The 25617-nt window shown below is 27.3% G+C and overlaps 2 protein-coding genes across 2 annotated transcripts; one reads left to right on the top strand and one right to left on the bottom strand.

Annotated features, from left to right (window-relative positions):
* Nucleotides 1-3: 3 nt before the first annotated feature.
* Nucleotides 4-8992, bottom strand: LOC108771314 (fatty acid synthase; the record flags this gene model as incomplete). The annotated part of the gene is made up of 11 exons (XM_018537227.1): nt 8821-8992; nt 6943-7193; nt 5703-5934; nt 4056-4474; nt 2929-3222; nt 2324-2528; nt 2072-2232; nt 1492-1809; nt 891-1387; nt 313-617; nt 4-50 (listed from the first exon to the last, which is right to left on the bottom strand). Coding segments are annotated over exons 1-11 (2901 nt in total), but the record flags the coding sequence as incomplete, so codon positions are not given.
* Nucleotides 8993-17137: 8145 nt separating this feature from the next.
* On the top strand, nt 17138-25490 carry LOC108771278 (Suppressor of ER stress-induced death). The gene is made up of 10 exons (XM_018537226.1): nt 17138-17544; nt 18614-18794; nt 19583-19736; nt 19946-20027; nt 20817-21190; nt 21721-21758; nt 22269-22459; nt 22866-23114; nt 23264-23333; nt 25353-25490. The coding sequence occupies exons 1-10, from the start codon at nt 17138-17140 to the stop codon at nt 25488-25490; spliced, it is 1884 nt and encodes a 627-aa protein (XP_018392728.1).
* Nucleotides 25491-25617: the final 127 nt, after the last annotated feature.

Here is a 25617-nt window from a genome sequence, read left to right as displayed (position 1 = left end):
CATACCTGTTACAACAACGCTATCTCCTTCGGTTATTTCAAATTTTCCATCTGTAACATTTTTATCTATTTGTGTGTGTGTGTGTATGTGTGTTGGTAAAACTTCATCTTTATTATAGTAATAATACATTAAAAATAATAAATATTCGTTGATCCATGGGATCTATTATATTTTTTAAAAATTGCATTTTAATTAATTTAATAATAATAAATGTTTAAACATTATTTTAAAGTAGAATAAACACGTAAATACCCTTATGGAAATTTTAGATAAAATCCTGGTTAAAATTAAAACAACTCATCTTGTAAGTACCTGTTTGTATTGCAATATATAATTCTACAGCATCTTCTTTCGACAAATGGGTAGCACGAATAAATTTTACATCTCGGAATATTATCGATATGTTTGTATGCTGTACTCTTTTCATCATGCCAATAGTTTCCCAAACGAGTCCCAAATAACTCGTTGCTGGTAGTAAATTTCTCCCATCAATGATATAATCGCTCATATATTCATAATCTTTACTTTGAAGTAATATTTTGACGTATCTTCCTCTCGATTTTATAAATTTATCTTTATCATTATTCGGTAGAATCCAATTTTCGGAATGATCCCATCTGATTTATTACAATTCAATTTTACATATATGTGAATAATTAAACACGTATACATATATACATATATATATATATAAAGGTATAATATATTATTATATTATATGCAAAATAAGTATGTACTAGTTTAAATTATATGATTAAATATAATAATTGTACCAATAAGAAAAACATTAAGACGATCTAATAATTGTGTTTATAATTAATAAAATATATATGATGTATATTTCTTATATATATATATATATCTCATATAAATTTTACGATTACGATTACCTGATTGATGGAGAAATCATAGGAGTTCCTCGGCTAACTGGAAATTCCACCGGTGGATATAAATTGGCAACTTGAGGCTGTAAACCACTATTATACAGCTTCCCAATTCCTTGGAGAATTATATCGTTATTTTGTTCGGTGCGTCGACTTAATATAATATTTGTCACGTTTGGATGTAAGTCTGTCAAGACGTGTTGCAGAACATCGTCAGGTGCGATTTCGATGACCATGGCGTTACTTGGAATTAGTACCGTTGTTTGTGAAAAAAGAACTGTGTTTAATATACTTCGAGTATGATAGTTCGCCGATGATAATTCTGATGCTGAAGTGAACCATTCGGTGCGAGGTATAGAAGTGCTGATCCACTTTGAGCTCCGTTTCTTTGGACGTGGTATTATTTTATTCAAACTAAGTAAAAGCTGACTCTCCGCAGTTGCGACGTAAGAACTGTGAAACGGTACGTTGCAGTTGATCTCTTTCGCGTAAGTATTATTGACCTATGAATGAAATGCAACATTTGCAACAAATTTAACATTTCAATACCCTAAAAACGTAAGTTATTAAACGTCCACTAACTTATGTAAGTCATTTTTAATTTTACCTGTAGTTCTTTCATAAATTTTTGAACGGATTGTGATGGTCCACACACAACGCTACTGTTTTTACTGTTGTGGCATACTATTTCAATATCCGTTGGACATATATTTTTAAGGTAATCGTAGTCAATAATGACAACCGCCATCGAGCAATGAATTATACTTTTTTCGGTACATGCCACACCGATAAAATATGCTGATAAAATAGTTTGTTCTATAGTGAGACATTTATCCGCATACGCGCAACCAAGTTCACTGGTAGAATGACCAATCATATAATCTGGAGTAATTCCTAAAGATGTTAGAAGATCTACTAATCCAATCTACAAATAAAATATGTATGATTAATTTTAAATATACAGTTAGACGATATATTTAAAACACCTATTATTGTTATAATATTAAATTAATGGTTAAACTGTAAATTTAATCACAGTTTATTACAGAATCTAATGTAATATAACGATGGCGATAAAAAGATTTGGATCCAAAAGATTTGGATTTACAGTATGTGTTTCACTGAAAAATATATTATATGTAATATATATAATTATGTGCAATTTTGGAAGGTTGTAAATTCTTCACCTGAATAGCGACGATTCCAAGAAAAGTATTTAACGCGTTTTCGCATATTTTTTTTTCCATTTTTGTCAAAATGTCTATGACACTTATATTATAGGGCTTTAAAATATCTTCACATTTACTTATCGTTTTTGCGAAAACGTGAAACTTTAATAAACTGTGACCTAAAAAGAATTTAGTTTATAGATTACACCACTTTGTGGCATATTTAGGATATTCATATTATTACTTAAATATGAAATATTGAATATTTACCTATTCCTGGCCATTGAGAACCCAAGGCTGAAAATATGAACCATACAGGTTTTTTCACTCCTTCATAATTTTGAATTTCCTTTATTGAATCTTGTTGGGAAGAATTCAATATAATGTACCCTCTCCATGGATGACCATTTATATTATCTGCATATATATCGTGTAATAAGCGAATATACTCTACGTCTATTGGATGATTAGCAATCTAAAATAGTAAATTTTTTAAAATTCAAACTAAACATTATGACAACTAAAATAATGATATTAAAATTACGGTATTAAAACAAGCCAACAAATTAAATGGTGACAATTTTTATTAAAATATTCTTTAATTAAAAATGAGAATATTTGTAATTACATTTTTATTTGTTTATAAGTTTTAAACATAATGAATTGCATTTAGCAGAGAAAACAGCTTTGCAAATGTTGTAAAATTCTTTAATATAATTGGTCTTGCCTTTACTTCCTCATTACATCTAAATGTATAAGCCAATCATATTCAAAAGTTTTACAATGGTTGCAAATCTGCTTTTTCTGCTGGACGCCACTATTGTCTCTAGATGTTGGACAAAGTATCAAAATGTTTTTGAAAAATTTACACTAACGTCGTTCAAAAACAAGTTCACTGATTCTTCTGTACGTCCAGATAATACAACGAGTCTAAGTAAGTCATCATTTGGTGCTCCGTTACTGATTTTCCGTTTATCATTCCACTTTAATAACGTATGTGCATTGGCTCCTCCAAAACCGAAATTATTGATTCCTATGTAACCATTTTGAAGTGGGATTGGTTCTTGGACGACTCGTATACTTCCATTTATCAGGGCATCTATATCATTCCTTGGTGATGTATAATTGATATTTGATGGAACAAAGCCAGTTTCAAATGCTATTATTGCCTTCAGTAATGGATAATAATATTATAAAATGAAAAATTTTTAATTATTCGTTAAATTGCAAATAATGTATAACTGATAAGTTTTTTCTTATTACATTATTTATATGTCATATTAATTTAATAAATATCGAATTTTTGATGAAAGGTTTTAGTAGTTTTTTGGAAAGCAATTGTGTTCGAGTGCTTTCGAAATGTAACCTGTCAATAAATTTTTACAAAATATATGTTTTATGTTCGTGTGCATATACACAGGCATATACAGAGTGCATATACTTTACTTGAGAAGTAATAACAAATTTTTTTTGTTACAAGTATGGGTAGAATCGGCTAAACCGAGAAGAAAAGTTTTGTTACATTTTACAATTTTCGCAATTGTTAACTAATTATTAATTTATAAAAATTTTCAAATTCGCCCGGCCACTGCAAAATGCAAGCGCGCGACTGAATATGAAAAGGGCGCCGCGCGCGTTCGCCATCGCTAGGTATGCGTTGTTTATATATCATATATGTATATAACATCATAAATATATGGACATTGTCTAGCGACGATCATTGCCGCTTGTTACAAATAATGCGTGTCTAGCGACGGCGAACGAGTGCAATTGACGGTGGGCTTATCGAATTTGGATATTTTTATAAATTTATATCTCATTAATTATTACGAAAATTGTAAAATGGTACAGGACCTTTTTTCTCAGTTTAGTGGATTCTACAACTATGCGACAAAATTTTTCATCATTATTTCTCAAATATCCTGTATATTGTTATGTGTAAGATGAAAGCAAATTTTATAATAATAGATGAAAGTATAGAAGCTACTTATTCTACACAAACCTTAGCGATCTGATTAAAACCACTCGCAGGTTCGCTATGACCAAGATTAGATTTTACGGAGCCGACCATTAATGGAGTTTCTCTATTTTTACAAAACATATTATGAATAGCTTGAATTTCTACAGGATCGCCAACGCTTGTAGCAGTACCGTGTGCTTCTATATAATCTAAACTTGATATCGGTATTCCGCATTCATTATAACATTGTTTTAGTAGATCATATTGCATTTGTGCTGACGGGTGTGTTATTCCTTCTTCTGTGTAACCATCGCAGTTTACTTTTATATTCCGACATAAGGCATAAATTCTCTTTGCATTTTTCGCCTTTTGGAGGTATGCCACTCCCACCGTTTCGCTACGCACGTAACCGTTAGCAGCTTTATCAAATGGTTTGCAATAACCGTCGGGTGATAAAACACCTGAAAGATATAAAATATGACATTCCTTTTTAATAAACCCGTCTTGATTAAGAAATTATCACTTTCACCTATGATAAAGTAATAATATTCTGTTTTGACGAACACTGTATTTATTTAAGATGCTTCGTTGAGATGACATTGCTCATTGTTTATTTTTTTTTTGTAAATAAAAACTAGATTTTATACGTAACACATTGTGTAAGTAATATGTCTCAATAAAAATATATATAAAGTTAATATTTTAACAGAATTACCAAGCCGAAAAAATTGCAGTGTAATATTAGGTTTAAAAAGTAAATGTGCAGTTCCAAATATTGCGTCTTCGCATTTGCCTGACATGATACAGTCATAAGCAGATGCCATAGCATAAGTACTAGTACTGCATCCTGTATCGATGACATAAGATGGTCCTTTCAGATTCAAGCAATACGAAATCATATTTGCCGCTGTAGAGTTGTGACTCCCAATAATATTCAGACCGCCTAACTGTTATCATTGCAGAATGTATGCCGTTATAATTTTCGTACATAAATAATAATATTCAGTAATCCCTTACTACATTAATAATACATATCCCAATAAACACATGAAGATGTATTAAACATTCATTAAATGTAAAGTAGGTTTAAAAATGATATAATAATAAAAGTAGTATACCAGAGATAAACGTTTTAATGTTCTGTATTTTTATGTAATCATATATAATATATTATAATGATATTCGGTTTTATCATATTTGCATAATACAAAACAGATTTAATACGCTGAAAACCAGTATATATAAAAAGAAAGGTTTAATTTTAAATGACCTTCTTTGACATTTTAAAGGCGTAAATTATTTCATTTTTACAATAGTGTTTTGTAAACGTTTTCAAATGTATATCTTTTATAAGTTATATATTTTGTTTAATAAACAGTTTTTCTTATTAATAAATAATAGTATAGATGTAATTTATTAATAAAAAAAAACTGTTTATTGAACGAAAATATATGACTTATAAAAGATATACATTTGAAAACGTTTACAAAACATTATTGTCACCTATGATAAAGTAATAATATTCTGTTTTGACGAACACTGTATTTATTTAAGATGCTTCGTTGAGATGACATTGCTCATTGTTTATTTTTTTTTTGTAAATAAAAACTAGATTTTATACGTAACACATTGTGTAAGTAATATGTCTCAATAAAAATATATATAAAGTTAATATTTTAACAGAATTACCAAGCCGAAAAAATTGCAGTGTAATATTAGGTTTAAAAAGTAAATGTGCAGTTCCAAATATTGCGTCTTCGCATTTGCCTGACATGATACAGTCATAAGCAGATGCCATAGCATAAGTACTAGTACTGCATCCTGTATCGATGACATAAGATGGTCCTTTCAGATTCAAGCAATACGAAATCATATTTGCCGCTGTAGAGTTGTGACTCCCAATAATATTCAGACCGCCTAACTGTTATCATTGCAGAATGTATGCCGTTATAATTTTCGTACATAAATAATAATATTCAGTAATCCCTTACTACATTAATAATACATATCCCAATAAACACATGAAGATGTATTAAACATTCATTAAATGTAAAGTAGGTTTAAAAATGATATAATTTACGTCTTTAAAATGTCAAAGAAGGGTTATACAAATAATGTATACCAACCATTTTTATAGTTAAAATATTATACGAGATTAATAAACACATTTTGTTATTAAATGAAAGAAATGGTGCCTCATGTGTAACAGAAGATTTATGATCCGGAGGTTTCAGTTTCGAATCCTATTAAGATATGTTCAAATAAAAAAAATGATAATTATATTATTTATTTGTGTAAGGTGTTTACAGGAGATCTAAATGTAAGAGATTCAACGAATATCAATTCCGTATAATTTTGGTTGAGATGGTTTCCTGTTTATCAAATACAATTTGAATCGGATGGAAAATAATGTAAAAAAAAAGGAATGTGTATAGTATTATAACAATGTTTATTAGCTAGATATTACAACTAAAATTATCAGAATTGATGTACGTTGTATTTATTATACCTTGATTTCTCGTAAATTCCTAATTTGGACGTATAATATATCATAATGTATGTTTATTGAGATACAACGTACTTTATATCATGATATTTTTATAGAACGTACGATTTGATAAAAGATACGATAAATCGTATTTTTTATCAAAAGACAAAATAAATTAATTTATAATGAGTTAGATATATAAAACAGATGCTTGAAACATCAAGCAACAAAAAATTTCTAATGTTATATACTAGAATATATAATAATAGAAAATATCTTAAGTAGTTAAATGTTACTAATTCGGCAACTTTTTTTTACCTCCCCTCTTCCCTCCCCCCTCTCTCTCTCTCTCTAAGTGTGTGTGCGTGTATACATGCACAGATACATAAAAAATTTAAGCGTGTTTATGTGTTTACATTTATAATACAATCTCTTTTTTACCTCCGTTTCTGTATACAACAAATCCGTTTGTGCTGCAATTATAGATGTCCCTATAATTACAGCAGTATTTTTTCCTCGTAATTGCTTCGGATTGATGCCAGCATCGATAATTGCTTCATAAGTACTTTCCAATAACAATCTCATTTCAGGTGGTAATAAGTGTGTTTGCTCAAAAGATAATCCAAAAAAATCCGCATCAAATTTTTCTACTTTATTGATAATACCCATACGACGTGGAATGTCTTCATGCTCTAAGGATATATATTCACGTAAACAGGATTGAGCATGTATTTGAAATACTTTTATTTGCAACATAATTTTTGTAATATAAGTGCATTTTATATTTTTTATTACAGCAAAATATAAGTGCATTTTATATTTTGTATTACAGCAAAATGCTTATATAGAAATATTATATATTTTGTTTTTAACATTGAAAAATTGAAAGTTTTATGTATTTCGTAATTTAAATAACAAGATCAATTGTCAATCTTAGTATATGAGGCTTAGTATATGATTACGAGATGAACTCTCTTATCGTAAAAAGAAAACATTCAGAAAGTTCACAAGAAGGCGAACGAAAAACGAGTTGACGTCTCTTAAAAATCTTTAATTTTCTTTGGTTGTGTGCGTTCTAGGTTTCCACACTTCTCAATCATAATTTTATCGTATGTATTTTGAAACGTGTGCTAAGCAGTAATACAAGATTTGTAATGGAAGTACTAATGGTCGTAGGGGTCTCAAGTTGTAGAAAATTAACCAATCATAGTGGACTATTCTTCTCATATTCAACTAAGATTGGTTAACTTTCTAAAACCCTACTTCTTTATGACTTTTAGTGATTAGACAGGCATAATATCATTCATGTTAGCAATTAATTAAATTGGATTAAATGTTGAAATATTACAGAATGTTGCAACAATAATATTTAATTTTTGCGGAATATTGCTACAATATTTTGGCAATGTTTTAGATAATATTTCAATTTTTCATAATAATGTCGCTGCAATAATGTTATAATATTTCGTACATGTAAGCAATCGAGCTGTAAATAATTCATAGGTAATCAAGATTCTTCCGACATTTCAATTTGAGGTATATAATTATATATTTAACAAATACTAGAAACTTTTTAGAACCGTATAATTAATAAACATTAATAAACTAGAAGAAGAAAGCCATTTTAAAGCTGGAACACAGTGCTTATTATAATTGTGTGAATTTTATATACTGCGTATGTAGTCCCCCCATAAATTGCGATGCTGATGATTTTTCAGCATTGACGCATACATACTTACTACCGTTCAATTAATAACTTATACAGGCGTCTAAGGTATGTTTCCATTACAATGCCTTACTGATGAGTCCAGTAGTGGAAACCGGGAAGAAACGCCAACTGGTAATATTCTTCGCAATCTTATTTTTCACAGATCTAGATTTATCATTACTTCAACATTACATCGTTAAATTTAATATATGTCTTTCAACATATTATTAAGATTCAATAAGATGCTATAAGCTTCAAAAATTGTTAGATTGCTTGTCAATTTAAGTAAGTGATATATTACTGCGGTAGTAAGTATGTATGCGTCAATGCTGAAAAATCATCAGCGTCGCGATTTATGAGGGGACTACATACGCAGAATATAAAATTCACACAATTATAATAAGCACTGTGATCCAGCTTTGACCGTAAAATGGCTTTCTTCTTCTAGTTTATTAATTATATATTTATTTACCAACAAAATATTTTGTTGAAAAATAGATTTGTACGAATGAATACGTTTAGTTCAGAAGAAGTAAAATATATTTTATTTTAATCAATAGAGCATGAATGTAAAAATATTATGCCGTATAATATAAATATGATTTAATTACCCATTTTCCATCGACTATGATCTGCTCTTACAAGATCAATTTTGTTGAATAAATTTTCTCGTAATTCATTCATGTTATCTGAATTAGGAAATCTGCCAGCAATGCCGGAAATAACGATTTCCTCGCCGGAATCAATATTCTCCCACGATTTACATGTTTCTTTGCCATCCATGACTGTTATATATACTCGGATAATCTAAAAAATTGCTATGTATTTTTATTTTATGTTAGTTGAGACATACTTGTACATACAAGGTTATTTTTTTAACTAAATTAAGTTAATCGCTTATAAAATTAATCTTTTTTCGTTAATAATTGCATAAATAACTTGCACTAAAATACTTTATTACGGTTGCAGTTAACATGAAAGTTAATTTCCCAATAACTAAGAATGAATTAAAATTGATTAAAATTTTTATGTGTATTTTAAACGCATATATTAAATCAAATTAAACAAAAAATAATTTTTTTAAATCTTATTTTTATTCTTATCTAATTTTTTTAATATTATATCTTAAATCTCATAAAACCATAAGAAATTTAATCAATAAGAATCAAAGCTTGCATAATTCTGCAGCGTTACTTGTTACTTATTATTTTTTTCAAGAAGTAATGTGTTAAAAAATAACTGTAACAGTAACAGAAAAGTATTTTTTTCATTCCCTGCTTTTTTAATAGCAAAGAGCATAAAAATATCTTCATGCAATTTCTATAATAATAAATAAAAATGCATTCGGATTGAAAAATATTTAATGTTAGGCAATGTGTAGCTATTTCTGAAAGTTTGAATCTGAATGAATATGTAATATATAAAGTTTATGTATGTTTTTATATGGAAATACATATATCTTTCTTTAATTCAAAAGACCAAGTAACTGTTAAAGGGAAATTACATAAGGAATTTGGATAGAAATAATGATTATTAAGTAGATATTAAGAACAATTATAAAATAATCTTCATTCAACGTTATTTAAATGAAATTTTAATTAAAAAAAACAGTGCTTTTAAATAAAACATCACATTTTTTCTTCTTTTTTTTAAACTAAAGAAAGTACAAATAACTACACTAGCGAGATCATCATACTCATAAGATTTGTTTAACTTCTTTTAATTATTAAAAGTTATTAAATTTTTAATTTTTACTTAAGTTTTGACTTATTAAATGGTTGTTCTCCAACCTTCAATTTATTTTTATTGTCTAAGTTTTAGATTTTTATGTATATCGGTTTTAGTTACTTAGTTTAATATTCGCTATCACTGTAGAATCGTTTGTGTTGCAGATGAAAAATAACTTAGCACATTCATGATAAACCATTCTTTATATACGCATCACCTTGTATAATACAGGTTACTTTGATTATCTACTTTTGTTGTTTAAAATTGAAAGTTAATTAAACGATGACTGTTACATAAAATAATTTCATTGTTTCCCTAACACAGCCATTCATTGAATATTGTTCTATGATCTTTTTTAAAGTGTTTCTTTAGTAAATTAATTTATCATAAAAGTTTCTAATGTTTTTATGCAATGAAATTGAAGTACCGAGAGATAGGGGGAGAAAGGGAGACCTTGACGTGTCCAAAATTTTAAGATTGGTCAACGATGAAATAAAAGAGAAAAAATGTTGTAAATGTAATTTTTCACGTATAATCAAACGGACACTGTCAGTAAGGTCAATAAGCACGATTTCGTACTCTGCTCTGAATACGTATTAGGTGACCATCTCTTTGATATCTTCTAACGAGATTGGTTCTCATCCCTTGGTGGTTTTTCAAGGGAGTGGCGACGCTAAAGCCTCAAGGTCCACATGCTACGATTTTAATTAGGACCCACCTTTCCCCTTGCTTTAAGAACACACAACTTCTATGAATATCGTTGCACAAAGTCGAAACTCACATGCAAAAGTACAAGTATGGAAATCGTACATTTTTAAACAGGAAGAGAGAGGAGGTGAGAGTCGCTCTGCGTGGAAAGTCGAAGCCCCCCCTTGCAACAGTACAGTTATTGAAGTCGCGGGCCCTTTATGCGTGGTCTACAATGGGCCATAATAGTAGTGGATGAAGCAGTAAGACGTCGCAGTAAGCTGGTTTTTCGGTATTATAGGGCGTAGAGTAAGTCCGTAAGCGAAATGGTTGAAATCCATTTCTTACGTCTACTCTCTTACTCTCAACCAATGAGAACTCACAATCAGTAGCATTCAGTATAGTAAAGAAGACGCGCGTAAGAAGCTAGTGCTGTTTTTGCATGCTATAACCTAAATGTATAGCAAAATACAAGTGCATTGCTCCTGTATTGTTTAATTAGTTGTTTTATATATCCCATCTATTTGAGATATACAGCATTTTTAGCGAGCGGGATGCTATGCCGCAGCACAGACGCTCTATTTAAGAAGTTTTTATTAATTTTAACAATTATATTTTGCATTATATATAATACATAAATGTTGATAAATCTTAAACGTTTAAAAATTATTTTCAAAGATTTGAAGTCATATAAAAAAATTTTATTAAGTCCTATTTGTATTCCAATTTTCATTCTGAACAATAAAAATTGTCATACATTAATAAACAAATGCAAGTTACGTCGTCATTTTAAATTTTATTTATAGATTATTTGTGATTTTCTTATGAATTATATATGAGTGGCTATATTACCCCCCTCCCCCCCCCCCCTATGGGATAAATGGCAAAAATGCAGGGGTTTGAAAAAGTTATTTTTTAATATAGAAAATTAATTATTTTGGATTTCTAATATTTTTTTTTACAGTAGTAGATACAAAGTTTTTATTTGTACATTTAATTTGCTTTAAACATAGTAAATAATAATTGATAAATTAAGTTTTTGATAGGTGCGGCGTATATGCCGGGTTTACCCTACACATATTTTAAGCTACCCTATGTCGTTTTGAAAGAATTTCCACCCCTTGAATTTATGTACTAAAAAAAGTCTTGACATTTGAAGTTCGTTATGTCCTTAAATTACAGAGGGATAAAATGTATTTTTTTAATATTTTCGGCAACTGTTTTACAATTTTGTTGAGAAATTTTACACCTTGCTGATTAACGAATTGTTATTTTTTGTAAGGTTTTCTTGTGAATTTCTTTCTGATTTTTTGAAAATTATAAATTTTGGATAAAACGTATTTTGAAATTCTACTCTCTATATACATATAAACAGACATTTGGGACCCCCATGGATTTGGCGCTATCTACCATCAAAGCTCATTTAGTGCTTGAATATTTGGAAATCAGTGCATTGAAGAGATTGGGAGTTGAATGATCTTTTTAAGATATGTTTCTTAATATGTGGACAAAAGCTGTTCCATATGAATCGATAGATTTGAAATTTTCAACTTGTTGCATGCAAAAGTGCAATTCACATTAGAAATCGGTGATAATGAGCTAGATGTTACAATTAAAGATTTTATTGGTTTCATAAACCAAGGTTTTTCAACTTTCATTCTCTTCATCCATTGACATACATAGAAGAAAGATGTAATTCTTTATAAGGTGGATATGACCTTCTTGTTGTCGCATCCGAAATATCATAAAAAGAATATTGAACTCATAATTATAATTTTTATTGATAACGATTACCTACTTGATCTTATTTTTAATGCAGTCAACCTAAAAAAAATTATTAATCAACAAAAGAACGAGGTAATAATGATGCTGATAATATGTCTGTTCGCGTTGCATGAAATCCCCAAATAATTTTGCACTTTAAATGAGATAGATATATATTCGGCGTTAAAAAGAGAGAAAACGAAGGTGGTAAGTGCAAAAAGTGCAAGCAACGCGAACAGACCTAATGAGACGACAAGAAAGCATTAGTCCCGTTCTTCGTTTCGAGTAAAACCGTTACGACACCGCCATCACTTTCTACTACCGATACTACACCGTGCGTGCAATCTTGGGCGATTGAATGTGGGGAGAATTACGTGGGGAGTTCCGATCAATGCGATCTCAGGGTATCGATCATAAAACTTTTTCCCTAGGATGGAAAATGAAAAGTGAAAATGGTAAAAATTTTCACTTTTCATTTTTCATCCTAGGGAAAAGGTTTCAATAATCGATACCCAGAACTTTAATCCGAATTTGATAAATGATGTAGTTGATAAATCAATCACAACATCATATTTAGAAAATTTGATACCATAGATTGCGCGGATGAAAAAAAAATGATGAACTGAATGTGATTAAACACACAACTGTGAGAATTAAAACCATAATGAGCGATCAAAAAAACTGGATCTTGGGTACTGTTATAATAAAAAAAATAGGTGCTTGACACACACAAGTTTCCCTTTAATTATCATCATGTAGCTTTTTTGAAAACAATATTGATTTTATTTAAAGCAACCTACAGGCATTATGTGAACAATGATTATTAACGCAATAGACCGGAAATGCTATAGCATACCTACTTTAAAAATTATTATTATCTGTTGGAAACCGTTTTCATAAACTATTTTTTCCGCATTTTAATTCCATCAATTGTATGAAAATTAAAGGTCATCCGGCAGTATGTGGAACCGCCAACCACTTTCGAAGAAAGGATTTGTATTGAGAAAAAATATTAAATCCAGTACAGGCATTGCGTAAACGCATATTTGGACGTTTATCTGTAATCAAACGAATCCTTTTGATCAACGTTTTGAGCTCTCAGCAATATTCGATTAGAAATGAAACCTATTCATTCCGAAAGTGATAAATCATATTTAACAATGTTATATTTAGAAAATTTTAAAACAAGTTTAATAGTTTGCGAGGATGACATGAATGAAAAAATGATGAGCTGAATGTGATTAAACAACTTATGTAATATACATATGTATATTGCATTATTTATGGTATGTCACATTTATAAGTATTTCCTGTTATCACTTCCTGTTTGTCTTGATTGCTAAAGCCGACATTGAGGATAATTAAACAATGCATTAGTGCTATAATAGTGTTACTCTTTTAAAATATTGTTTATTTATTTTGTTCATTTTGTAAATTTGTAATCTTTTATTAGATAAATATTAATAAACATTAACAGAGTAAGGTATATTTTTTCGTATCATCAAAAACAAGCTAATTATTATAGGTGGATCGTTTTAGATGCTTCACCTTGTATATATCAAATATAAATATTTTATTTCGCTTTTCTAGATCATTCACTACGAGTAAATTGTTAAAAAATATTATTTCTATAATAATATAATAAAGATCAATTTGACATATATGTTTTGTGTGATCACAGATTTCATGTAGTTAATAGAACTTCATTAAATGTACTTTTTTGTGCATGTATGTGCGTACATTAATTTATCACAATTATTAAAAATTAAATTCGTTTATGTTAAAGACCATCTGACATCCTAGCTTAGACACGTAGCCTATTTAATTTTTACTGTTTTTTACAATTATTAAAATTATTTTGATATTGTGTGAATTACACAAAAATAACATATTTGATTATTAGGTGTACAAATTAGTTCGGTCCGTTTTTGTATTCAAAAATGCATTTATTTCAAAACAAAATGAATGAACAGATTAATTAAAGTATTGTCCATCGCTGGTTACTACTTTTTCCCATCTCTCAGGCAATTTTCGAATTCCATCTCGAAAAAATAATTTGTTTTTGGAGGCATTTTTGGAAAACGGACCGAACTAATTTGTACTCCTAATAAAATAAAAGAATTTCAAAATAATGTTGAAGTAAATAATTTCATGAGTTGTATTGCAATTATGTACTCGTCATAAACTGATAAATAATTGCTCTGAAAAACTTGACTATTTTTGTGGAGCAATAAAGGATGAAAAAGAATATTAAATGAATAATCCAACATTTTGTTACATTTTTATTATTTAAGATTAAAATTTTTTTTTTATCTATCTTTATATTTCTCAAAATATTAAAATTATTATTGATTTTATGCTATCTTTTAATATTTCTATAATATTTTGTTTTTATTAATAATTTCTAGTAATACAAATTTAAAATTATGATGACATATGTATACAATTTATCATCTCTTGCGATTAATAATAGGTTATATACGATTTATTTGTATAACTACAATTACTGTATAAATATTTTTATAAGTTAAGTATATGTACATACCATATATTATGTATATACTATCTTTTATATATTACATAAAAGAAACTATATGTCGTAATACTGTATGATTGCATGTTGCCTTTAACGTTTAATAAATGTTTGTTATATTTATTTAGCTTCTCTATAAAAAGATTCTTATTTGCAATTGTTTATAACTCAAGGATTGAATAAGTCTAGGACATCTTTTTTGACATGACCTTACAGCTTATTTAGATAACATGTAATAATATTATAGACATTGATATTATATTCAGTATTCAAGAATCTTTCGAGACGGCAAGATGACAATGCAATCGTGCTGATATAACTTTGATATCAAACCTTTGTGATAATAAATTTATAATTATAATTAATTAACTGTAATTAACTAAAAATTAATCAATTACGAATCAACTGCATGTTAATCTGCATATAGATAATAAAGTAAGTAGTTAAAAATAGTAATAATTCGTAAGATGTTCATTTCCCTTGTTGCTTAGAAAAATATACGACGTAAAACAAATATTTCTAAAAACAACGCATAAGTAAAGGAGAGTTTAATAAATATTTTTGCAACCAAAATCTCGGTATCATTACATTTGTAAAGGTCCTTGAAAAAGGTCCTTATTCACTGCATTGTTATGAAATCACAGTCAATTATGCTTCAATTATTTAAAAACGAATTCAGAGTTGTTGGCTTAATTTTGAATTGCTTTTTAAATGATAACAGCATAACCAACAGCGACTTCGTAATGTGAACAAAGACGTTATTCATTATTTCAATGTACCAATTTTTTCCTGAGTTACATTATTATTATAATAATTTGCGGTTACCATGAAAAAATACATGAGAAAATAAAGCAATAAAATTATTGAATTTGAAACATATTGAATATGAAACATGTTGAATGTGGAACATGTTGTACTCTTTTTTTCTATATCAACGTTATATACGTATATATTTTTTTGGTAGTAAATATATTCTATGCAGCCAAATGTAAATACACTTCTTAGATATCTAAAATTAAATAAATTTTTCAAATTTAATAAATTAATCTTTTATTATGATGCTTTAAGAAAGGATTTTATGAAAATATAAAAATAACAAAATTAATTATAAACATGAGTACATTAAAATGTACAGAATATCGAATATAAAAAGATATTAATATTTTTTTCAAAATAAGTCTTATATACAATTTTTTAATAAAAAATGAAAAATTTTTTTTTTATTAATTCTATATTTATATAAAAATTAATAATAAGAGACTTTAGATTTTCAATTTAAACTTCAAATATAACTTCAGGTATTTTTATATAATATCGTATTCGTTTTTTTTTAACAAAAAATCACAGATAAAATAAAGAGGGATTCAATATGATAATTCTAAAGTTGTTATTAAATATTGGTTTAATATTAGCCACAAGAACAATTTCTTCTCTCGGTAATAACGTAAAAATTATTGATCGTTTACCTAACAATACCATACCAGTCCACTATGACATTAACATAACACCGTATCTTGAAGAAGGCAATTTTACTTTTTACGGTGAATCCAATGTTAAAATCAAGATTCGTTATATAACGTCAACAATAAGCTTACACTCAAGAGAATTAAAAATAAATGAAACAGCGACAAAAGTGATTAAGGACAAAGATACTACTTATAGACCGTTAAAACATATTCATGACAATCAAACCAACATTTTGTCAATTATTTTTATTGGTATAATAACGCCCGGTCCGTACATCCTGCACATGGAATTTGCCGGTAATTTATTACCTGTATCTCAACGAAGAGGTTTTATTAAATTTTCATACATAAACGACAAAGAAAATAACACGTAAGTAAATATATATGTATATATGTTAAAATACAAAATACAAATTTGTAACGTAAACGTTTTTTATTAACAGCTTTTTTTGCTTTTATCTTATTGTCACACATAAAACGTTTTTCAGTAAATATAATATAAATATAAAATACGTGCATAGTGCATCAAATTCAATTTTAAATAAAGATGACATGACTGTTCAGCATTTCGATTCTTACTTTTAACAAAATTTTTATCAAATACAGTAGATAACAATAGACAGTAACTAACAAAAAGTCCTTTAAATTCTCATATTATCTAACATAAGTGAGTTTGTCATCATTTAAAACATTTTTTTAAATAGTAAATGGTTGGCCGTAACAAATTTCGAACCGAATGGTGCCAGACTAATGCTTCCATGTTGGGATGAACCAGCATTAAAAGCCACCTTTGATATCTCCGTAAAACACAGTCAGAAGTATGGTGTATTATCGAATATGCCAATACGAGAACAATTTTTGGAACAAGATGGCATGTTGCGGACAAACTTCCACACCACACCTTTAATGTCTACTTATATCGTAGCGATTGCGATGTCTGAATTTGTCCGCGTTCCTAACGCAAACGAAACCATCAATATGTGGTGCAAATCGTCTTTGACTTCGAAAGTAACGTTCTCACATAGTGTCGCTGAAAAGGTCGTGGAGTTCTTGATTGAATATACCAATAGTTCCCAGAAAGTACCGAAAATGGACCACATATTGATACCTAATTTTGTGGTTGGTGGTATGGAAAATTGGGGACTTATCACTTATCGGTAATATATATAATTTAAAAGAAGTTTGTTAAGATTTAAATCTATCCAATACTACAAATTTAGCATTTGAAATTTAGAAAACATAAACGTTTTTACAGAATATATATCCAAATAATGTTTTCATATTTAAACGAATATTGTAGTCTTGAATAATTATTAATGTGTTTAATCCATTACACCTTTTCTTTTTCCTCTCTTATATGAATATATATATATATATATACACATATATATACATATATTATTCGAGTATATATACAAATAAAAAAATTTCTAACGTCTAACAGAGGAATGACTGTTCTCTTTTGACTTTCATAAGCTTTAGTCATATTAAAATATAAGCTAAAAAAGGACACTTTGTTTTTTTTTTTGTAAGTACTTGTAAGTCGCACTTTAAAAGTGTGAAATCCTTTAAAAAAGGTTGATTTTCTCGTTCAAAGTATAAATTTAAATTGTGAAAAATAGAAAAAGTGTTTTGAGTGATAATTCGTCAATAGTTTCAGTAAAGTACTTTATACATAATAATTTAATAAATTTTTTCATTTTCTTACGAACCCACCTCCGACAACCATAACTTTATTGACATATATTATTACGGTCATAGCCCTGAGTGATTCTCGGAAAATTTTAAATCCGTGCTGGTTATTCATTAAAAAGTTTTTAACAAAATAATTTTAAACAAATTAATTTATAACTTTATCTGTAAAAAGCTTTTAAAATAATAATGAGCGCGGGCTAAAACCTTCCGAAGATCACTCAAGACCATGACCTTGACAATATTAGTATGTACTCGTATATCGAGATTAAGATTATCGAAAATAGGTCCGTTATGTTCAACATTTATCGAAAAAAATCTTCTCTTTTCTTTTGGTTTATATTTTAACATATTCAAAATTTATTAAAATTTGAGAAGAACAGTTGGTTGTGACGATTGCGTTCTCTCGTGAATTATTCGTGTAAGACAAAGAATTATGTAATTATTCATTAGAGTATATACATACATACTAGACTGCAAAAAAAAAAAAATTCAGGAACATTTTATATAATTATATTATGTTTTATCTTTTAGAGAATCAGGAATTATCTACGATAACAGCGATCCAATATATCAGAAAACAGAAGCAGCGTTGGTAGTAGCACATGAACTTGCACATCAATGGTTTGGCAATTTAGTCACTCCATCTTGGTGGCCTTATCTTTGGCTAAGCGAGGGATTTGCTTCATTTTTCGAATCATACACAATCGACAAGGTTATTAAATATTATTATATATATATATATATGTCTGTGTGTGTGTGTGTATATAGTATACAATTATGTATACATTCTATATATATGTAATGTATAAAGTTGCTTATTGAAAAAATCATTTGAAATACATTTTAATTTAAGATTAAAAAAAATAGTATTAATTCAAAATACAAATACATACATAAAAATACTATATTTTCATTTAACGTAGCTCTGCGTATACATCTGAATGATAGAAAGAGAGAGAGAAAGATAGATGTTTTAATTCAAAGTCATAAAAAAGTTTGTAATGCGTTTTTTTACGAATAATTATAAAACTATAAATTTTTATTGAAAATTAATATTTTATTCTTCATATTATTATATCTTATGAAGACTTGCTATTTTTATTTTTTTTATATTTGATCATTTTTATATGTAGAAGTCGTATAAGAACATTATATAATACTTCATTAAAATTCGTAAATATTTGATTCTTTTCTTCCGCCATATTCAGTATTTAATAAAATAAATAATAAATACAATATATTTTGTATTTTGATTTTGTTTTGATATTAAATAATGTCATCTTTATATTAAATTATTTCCAATATTTTTAAAAATAATTAAATGAGACACTGCTCTCTCTTCTTGTAAAAAGTTTAGCGAAAGATTAATACAACCTACGTGTTATAAAATGTAAACTAGTATTGTTTTAGGAAGTGACAAATGAATTAATTATTTTTATAATACGAGCTTTTCTTCGAATGTTTTATATTTAATCTGGTCAAAGCATTTTTTTTCTTCAGATTTTCAAAGATTGGCGGAGAATGGATCTATTTGTAATTCAGACCATGCAACAATGCTTTCTCAAAGATACAGGTTTATTGAATTCTGTCACATTGAAGATTGGCAACACTCTTGATGAAAAATCGCTGTTTTCTACTGAAGTTTATAAAAAAGGTAAGATAATGAAAATAAAATTAAACTATTAACTGTTTACAGATTCTTTAATTTTAATGTGTAGCATAAAGAAAATGATAAAACAGAAAGCTATCGGAAAACAAATATTTCGTTAGCGCAATGTATCTTCATGTATAGTATATATTAATTATCTATGTACTTTAAAATGTATTGTTAATATATATTTTATGGTGTATTATACATTGTAGCGCCAGTTTTATTGCGCATGTTACATAATACAATTACCGCTGAAGTATTTCGAAAGGGTCTCATTACGTATTTGGCCACGCAGTAAGTGTGTATAATGTTGTCTAATATATAATATAATATTATATTTATATATAATATATAAACAATATATACAACAGATATGAACATATGTAGAATACATACATTATGAATTTATTATATAATTATAATATATTATATGTAAAATTATATAAATAAAATTTCTTGAATTCATGTTAAAAAATATAATATTTTAGAAATATGAACTTAGGTATACTCAATATCATATTATTATTCAATTGTAAGCCATATATTTTACTCTATTTAATTACAATTTAATTTATTAAATATATTTTTTAAATTAATCTTATTTTCTAAATTTCTTAGAACAATATCTTGTAAAACTTTAAAAAATTGAAAATTGAACCTGTCTTTGAAAAAGAATAAAAATATTTTCATTATTGAAAAAAATTGGAAAAGTTTCATTTTTTTGGAGTCAAATTTTGGAGTCAATTTCGATTGAAATAAGATTCACTCTAAATGAATGAAATTTCACTTCCTTTTTTGGAATAATATTTCATTGTTTAGAAGGGATCTTATTCCAAAAGAGTGAATTTAAAATCTATTATTCTTTTTCAAGGATGAAAATATTCTCACTTTTTTCAAAATTGATTCAATTTTTACTCTGAGAGATTTAAAAAGAAAGTTATATTTTTTTAAATTTATACATAAATATATATCTGTAGAATATATATATTTATAAATTTATTTGCACAATTAATATTTGCATATATTAATTAATAATTAATTTACATTTTACAATCTTTATTGATAATAGTCATTTTTCGAAAGTCAATTTAGCACAGCTACACCAGATGATTTATGGAGCGCCATGCAAAGTGCTCTGGATGAATCTGATGTCCCACACGAAGGTTATAGAATAAAAGAAGTGATGGATACTTGGATGAACCAAGAGCGTTATCCCTTTGTACACGTAGAGCGAAATTATGAAACTGGCGAAGTGACAATATCACAATCATGTGTCCGGCAACATGGTGAGACAGAGATGAAAACTACTAAATGGTGGATTCCTATAACTTTCGCTACGCAGTCCAATTTGGATTTTTCCAATACTGTACCTCGTTATTGGTTACGACCAGATCAACATAATATAAGCTTTATAATTAATCCAAATGATTGGATTATTGTCAATTTACAACTAACTGGTAAATATGGATAAATATATTTACGTGTTTTCATTAATTTAATTATTATATTCATTTATTCTATCATCACGAAAGTTCTACGTCATTTAATTTGATGCATTTTTATTTGTAAAAGCTTAACAAAGATTTAAACAATTAAATTCTTTAAATCTTTGCCAAATATTAATTAACATAAAATAATCTAGATAACACGCATGTTCAGAAACGAAAAATAAAATATCTTAATAAAGATATCTAAAAGACGTTTTAATGACATTTTTTTCAACAAGTCTTTAATACGTCTTATGCTTTAATTTTTAATATTATATTTATTATATATTTTATACTTATATTTTAAACTTTATCATATATTTTAAACTTTATTATATATTTTATACTTTATTATATAATAATATTTGTATATAAAAAAAATACATTTGGTGTTATATTAAGAAAAGACAGACTATACAATATATGTATATATATAGGCGTTTTAAGATATATTTTGATAAATTCAATCTAGTAATACATATAACGAATATTACACACAGGATACTATCGTGTTAGTTACGATACCACGAATTGGTATAAAATTTTAAACTATTTAAATAGTATAAAATATACAAATATACACGTTCTTAATCGTGTTCAAATCATTATTGATTCGTTTATCATGGTATTGGATGATCGAATAAATGGATACATATTCATTCAGTTGATAAGCTATCTCTTTAAAGACAAAGATTACATAGCATGGCAGTCATTGGTCTACATTATACAAAATAATGTTTTTGTATTGCCCGAGGTCAAACATATCAAGGTAGTGTACAAACAATTGAAATTATAGTGTATTGCACTAGTCTAACTTTTTTCGGGCTACAGTATAATAGTATTATAATTGGTCGCATTTTTATAAAATCAACGAATTTTTTTAATCAATATTATGTCACAGTCTTTGCAAAATTAGCTTTTTTGCAAAAAAGCTAGTCTTGATGCAAAACAGTGGGTAGTTTACTTTAGCCTTTTCGCAAAAAGATTAGTTTTTTGTATATATCACAAGTTTATCAAAAAACTAATACATTACTTCATAATTTTTTAGATACGCTTCGAACAACTTTTCGATAGGCTTTTTCGATATGTAGGATATGTAGAAGATCCTAATGATGACCACATTACAAAATTGACAAGGCTGTACGCTTTACAAATGGCATGTTTTTTTGGTCATGAGGAATGTAAGAAAATGAGCGCACTTAAATTAAGTGAATATCTTGCTAACCATGAAATTCACAAGTATGTTTCATATACTTATGATTATCCTATAAATTGTATTTATAATAAGTACGTGCACACGCGTGCATATATATGTATATATATGCATGAATACGTTACAGTCAATTTTTTATTTCTTTAAATTTTCGAAATCAAACATCATTCTTACTTTTTCTTCTGAAAATCTATTTTTATTTTAATATAATGACAGACTAAATATGCCGTTGTATATAAGCCAAAATATAATAACAAATTGACGAAAGATATTATACCTATGCATTTTCCTTAAAAATAAAAAAATATGTAATCTAATGAAATTATAGATAATCGGCTGTAGGTATAAAATGCATGTACTTCTTCCTAATATATAATATATGTATATATATATATAATATATAATATGTATACATATATTTACTTTTTTTAGAATTCCATCATTTATGTATTGTACTGGTATGATGACAGCCAGTAGAACTACTTGGGATAAAATGTTGGAATTATATCTAAACAAAGAAATACATTTAAAAGAACAAGATTATGATAAAAGATTATTGTGGGGTTTGAGTTGCGCTGAAAATCCTAATATCGTTAAAGATTATTTAAATATGGCAGCAAGGAACACTTCATTATTTCCCAATACAGATCATTCATTCATTTTCAATTTTATTATTAGGAAGCATGTGAACAATGATATAATTCTCGACTATATATTAAACAATTTTATGATTTTAAAACCGATGTAATAATATTGACATTTATAAAAAAATGCATATTATATTTTTGCTTACTTGTAAACATTTATTAATAAGGATTTCTTGTTTTTAGACCACTTACTATACCTGCAGTGTTAAAACTTATTCTTCAGAATGTTTATGTAAACGAACAAGTTGATAAGGTAAATTTTATGATTCTGGAGATTCATATACTTATTAATTTTATATTAACTATGTATAGTGCATTAGTTCAAACAGCACAGAATCTTGCAACAACATTTTTACGTTGCGATGTTATTGCAATATTAGTGAAAATATTACTTTATTTTTATGGTGCGCTTGAAATAAAACCTGCTCATCATATGGAATTGTAAATTAATTTTACATAATGAAATTAATGTTAATAATTAATCAGGTGTTTAAATATTTATATCGTAATATTTTACTTTTGAGGATAACTATATTGCAAAACTGATTTAATATCAGTGCTTAAAAATATAAACAAAATCTTTGTTTTAATACTACATCATGAGTTAAGATTTACGATTTAATTAAAAATAACTTCAAAAAAGATTTTACCCTAGAAAATTATCTACACAAATTAATAATTATAATTGATTCACGAGGATGTCTTCCTCAAATAGAAAACAATATTTTTACAGCGTATAGAAGGTGTCTCATAACTCTTAATTAATATTTCAGGGAACATAAAATAGAATAAAATTATGAAGTTTTTTTTATCAATTTTGGCTCAGACCATTATAAGAGTATATGCGGGAGCGTGGCATGGAACTACTTGAGTTATGCGTTCCCCCGATTGAGAAATTTCACATTCTAATTTTTCATAAAAAAATAAATAAATAAATAAGTTAATAAATATAGATAAACAAATAAATAAATGCAGTAAAAATAACATAAATAAATAGAAAAAAATGAAGTCTGATATAAAATAAAATATCTAGATAAATAAAATAAAATAAATAACATAAAATCAGGCATTAAAATGTGTCGATCAACAGATTTTTATTTCAGTTATTGACATTACGTTGCAAGTTCAACTATTATACAATTCGATGCACAGTTTGAAAAAGAACTGAAAAGATATATATAAGAACATTATTGAGTACTAAGACTTAGCCAAGATCGTTTATTGACCACTTCCTTTATTTTATTTGATGTATTCAAGATATGATTTCAATAACTTAATATTCATTTTTTATAAAAATTAATTATTTACAGATTTTAATTTATCACTCAATATTATTAAGATCGATTTAAGATGCGTAAAAAACATCAAAAATTGTTAAATTGTTAAGACGGTTTAACTCGTGATATATTATTACGGTAGTTTCGTATAGTTGCGTTTGAAGACCGAAAAATTGTTCAGCGTGCAGTTTAAAAGACTATAATATACATACATGGTATACAAATTCATACAGAATTATAATAGCACCAAAGATCCAGTTCAACCGTTAAAGACAGTTTCTTATTGGTTGTATTTCTTTAATATTAATTGTTGATCACCGCATTAGTCTGATTTTATTTGAGATAGATATATTTCATATCAAACTTTATTATTTTCTTTTATTTATTTATTTCATTTATCTATTTTATTTTATTTGATTTCTTTATTATATTTTATTCCATTTATAATTATTTATTTATTTATTAATACGATAAATTAAAATAAAATTTCAATCAGGAGAACGCAATAATAAGTTCGAGAAGTCCCATGGCATACTACGCCTCTGTATACTCTCTGGAGTCCTATCTGAATGATCAACTGTAAAAATTGATTGAATCAACTGTTGCGGAGCGTATCCGTGAGTGCTATTGGTGTGTTCTTTTAGGTCATTCAACTTAACAGCAATCGCTCACGGATCTACTCCGCAACAGTTGAATCTGCTGAACGCGACTATTAATAACACGGTAAATAATGGTCTGAACCAAAATTGGCAAAACTTTTTGTTCATAATTTCATATTAATTAAAAGTTATGGGACACCCTGTTTATACTCGCTGCTATAAGATGTAAAATATATTTATACACACTATACTTATTTTATACATGCTATACTTATTTTAATATCATATATTAAATTTGAAAATTAATATGATTCAATAAATTAAAAATTATATATTTTATGAAATTGCTACATAAATATAAATTGTTATTCAATATTTCGAATGTCTTTGTTTCAGATACAAACATTCTCAACTAATTTCAATCTACCTTCAAATACTTCATCTATAGTTCAAAAACTAATAGAACAACGTAAGGAATTACTTAAGAAGGCCACAGACGATGCCATAAAGCAATTTTATTACACAACTCAGTAGACATGATATGACCATTGATCCAATTAATCATAAAATCGAAATGTAATACAAAACCTACATTTATACCTACATGACTTTTTATAATTATTTTTATCTATTTTATTACCATCTTGTGATTCATCTATTT

The sequence above is a fragment of the Cyphomyrmex costatus genome, unplaced genomic scaffold (assembly GCF_001594065.2).
Source record: "Cyphomyrmex costatus isolate MS0001 unplaced genomic scaffold, Ccosl1.0 scaffold1660, whole genome shotgun sequence".
Lineage (NCBI taxonomy): Eukaryota > Metazoa > Arthropoda > Insecta > Hymenoptera > Formicidae > Cyphomyrmex > Cyphomyrmex costatus.
This window is presented reverse-complemented; position numbering and strand designations above follow the sequence as displayed.

Bases quoted from the DNA above. Each gene is read 5' to 3' on its own strand.
- LOC108771278 (XM_018537226.1), top strand. From the start codon at position 17,138: ATGCTTCCATGTTGGGATGAACCAGCATTAAAAGCCACCTTTGATATC. The intron at 21,191-21,720 runs GTAAATATGGAT...TATTACACACAG, and splicing joins TGTCAATTTACAACTAACTG to GATACTATCGTGTTAGTTAC. The intron at 22,460-22,865 runs GTATGTTTCATA...TACTTTTTTTAG, and splicing joins GCTAACCATGAAATTCACAA to AATTCCATCATTTATGTATT.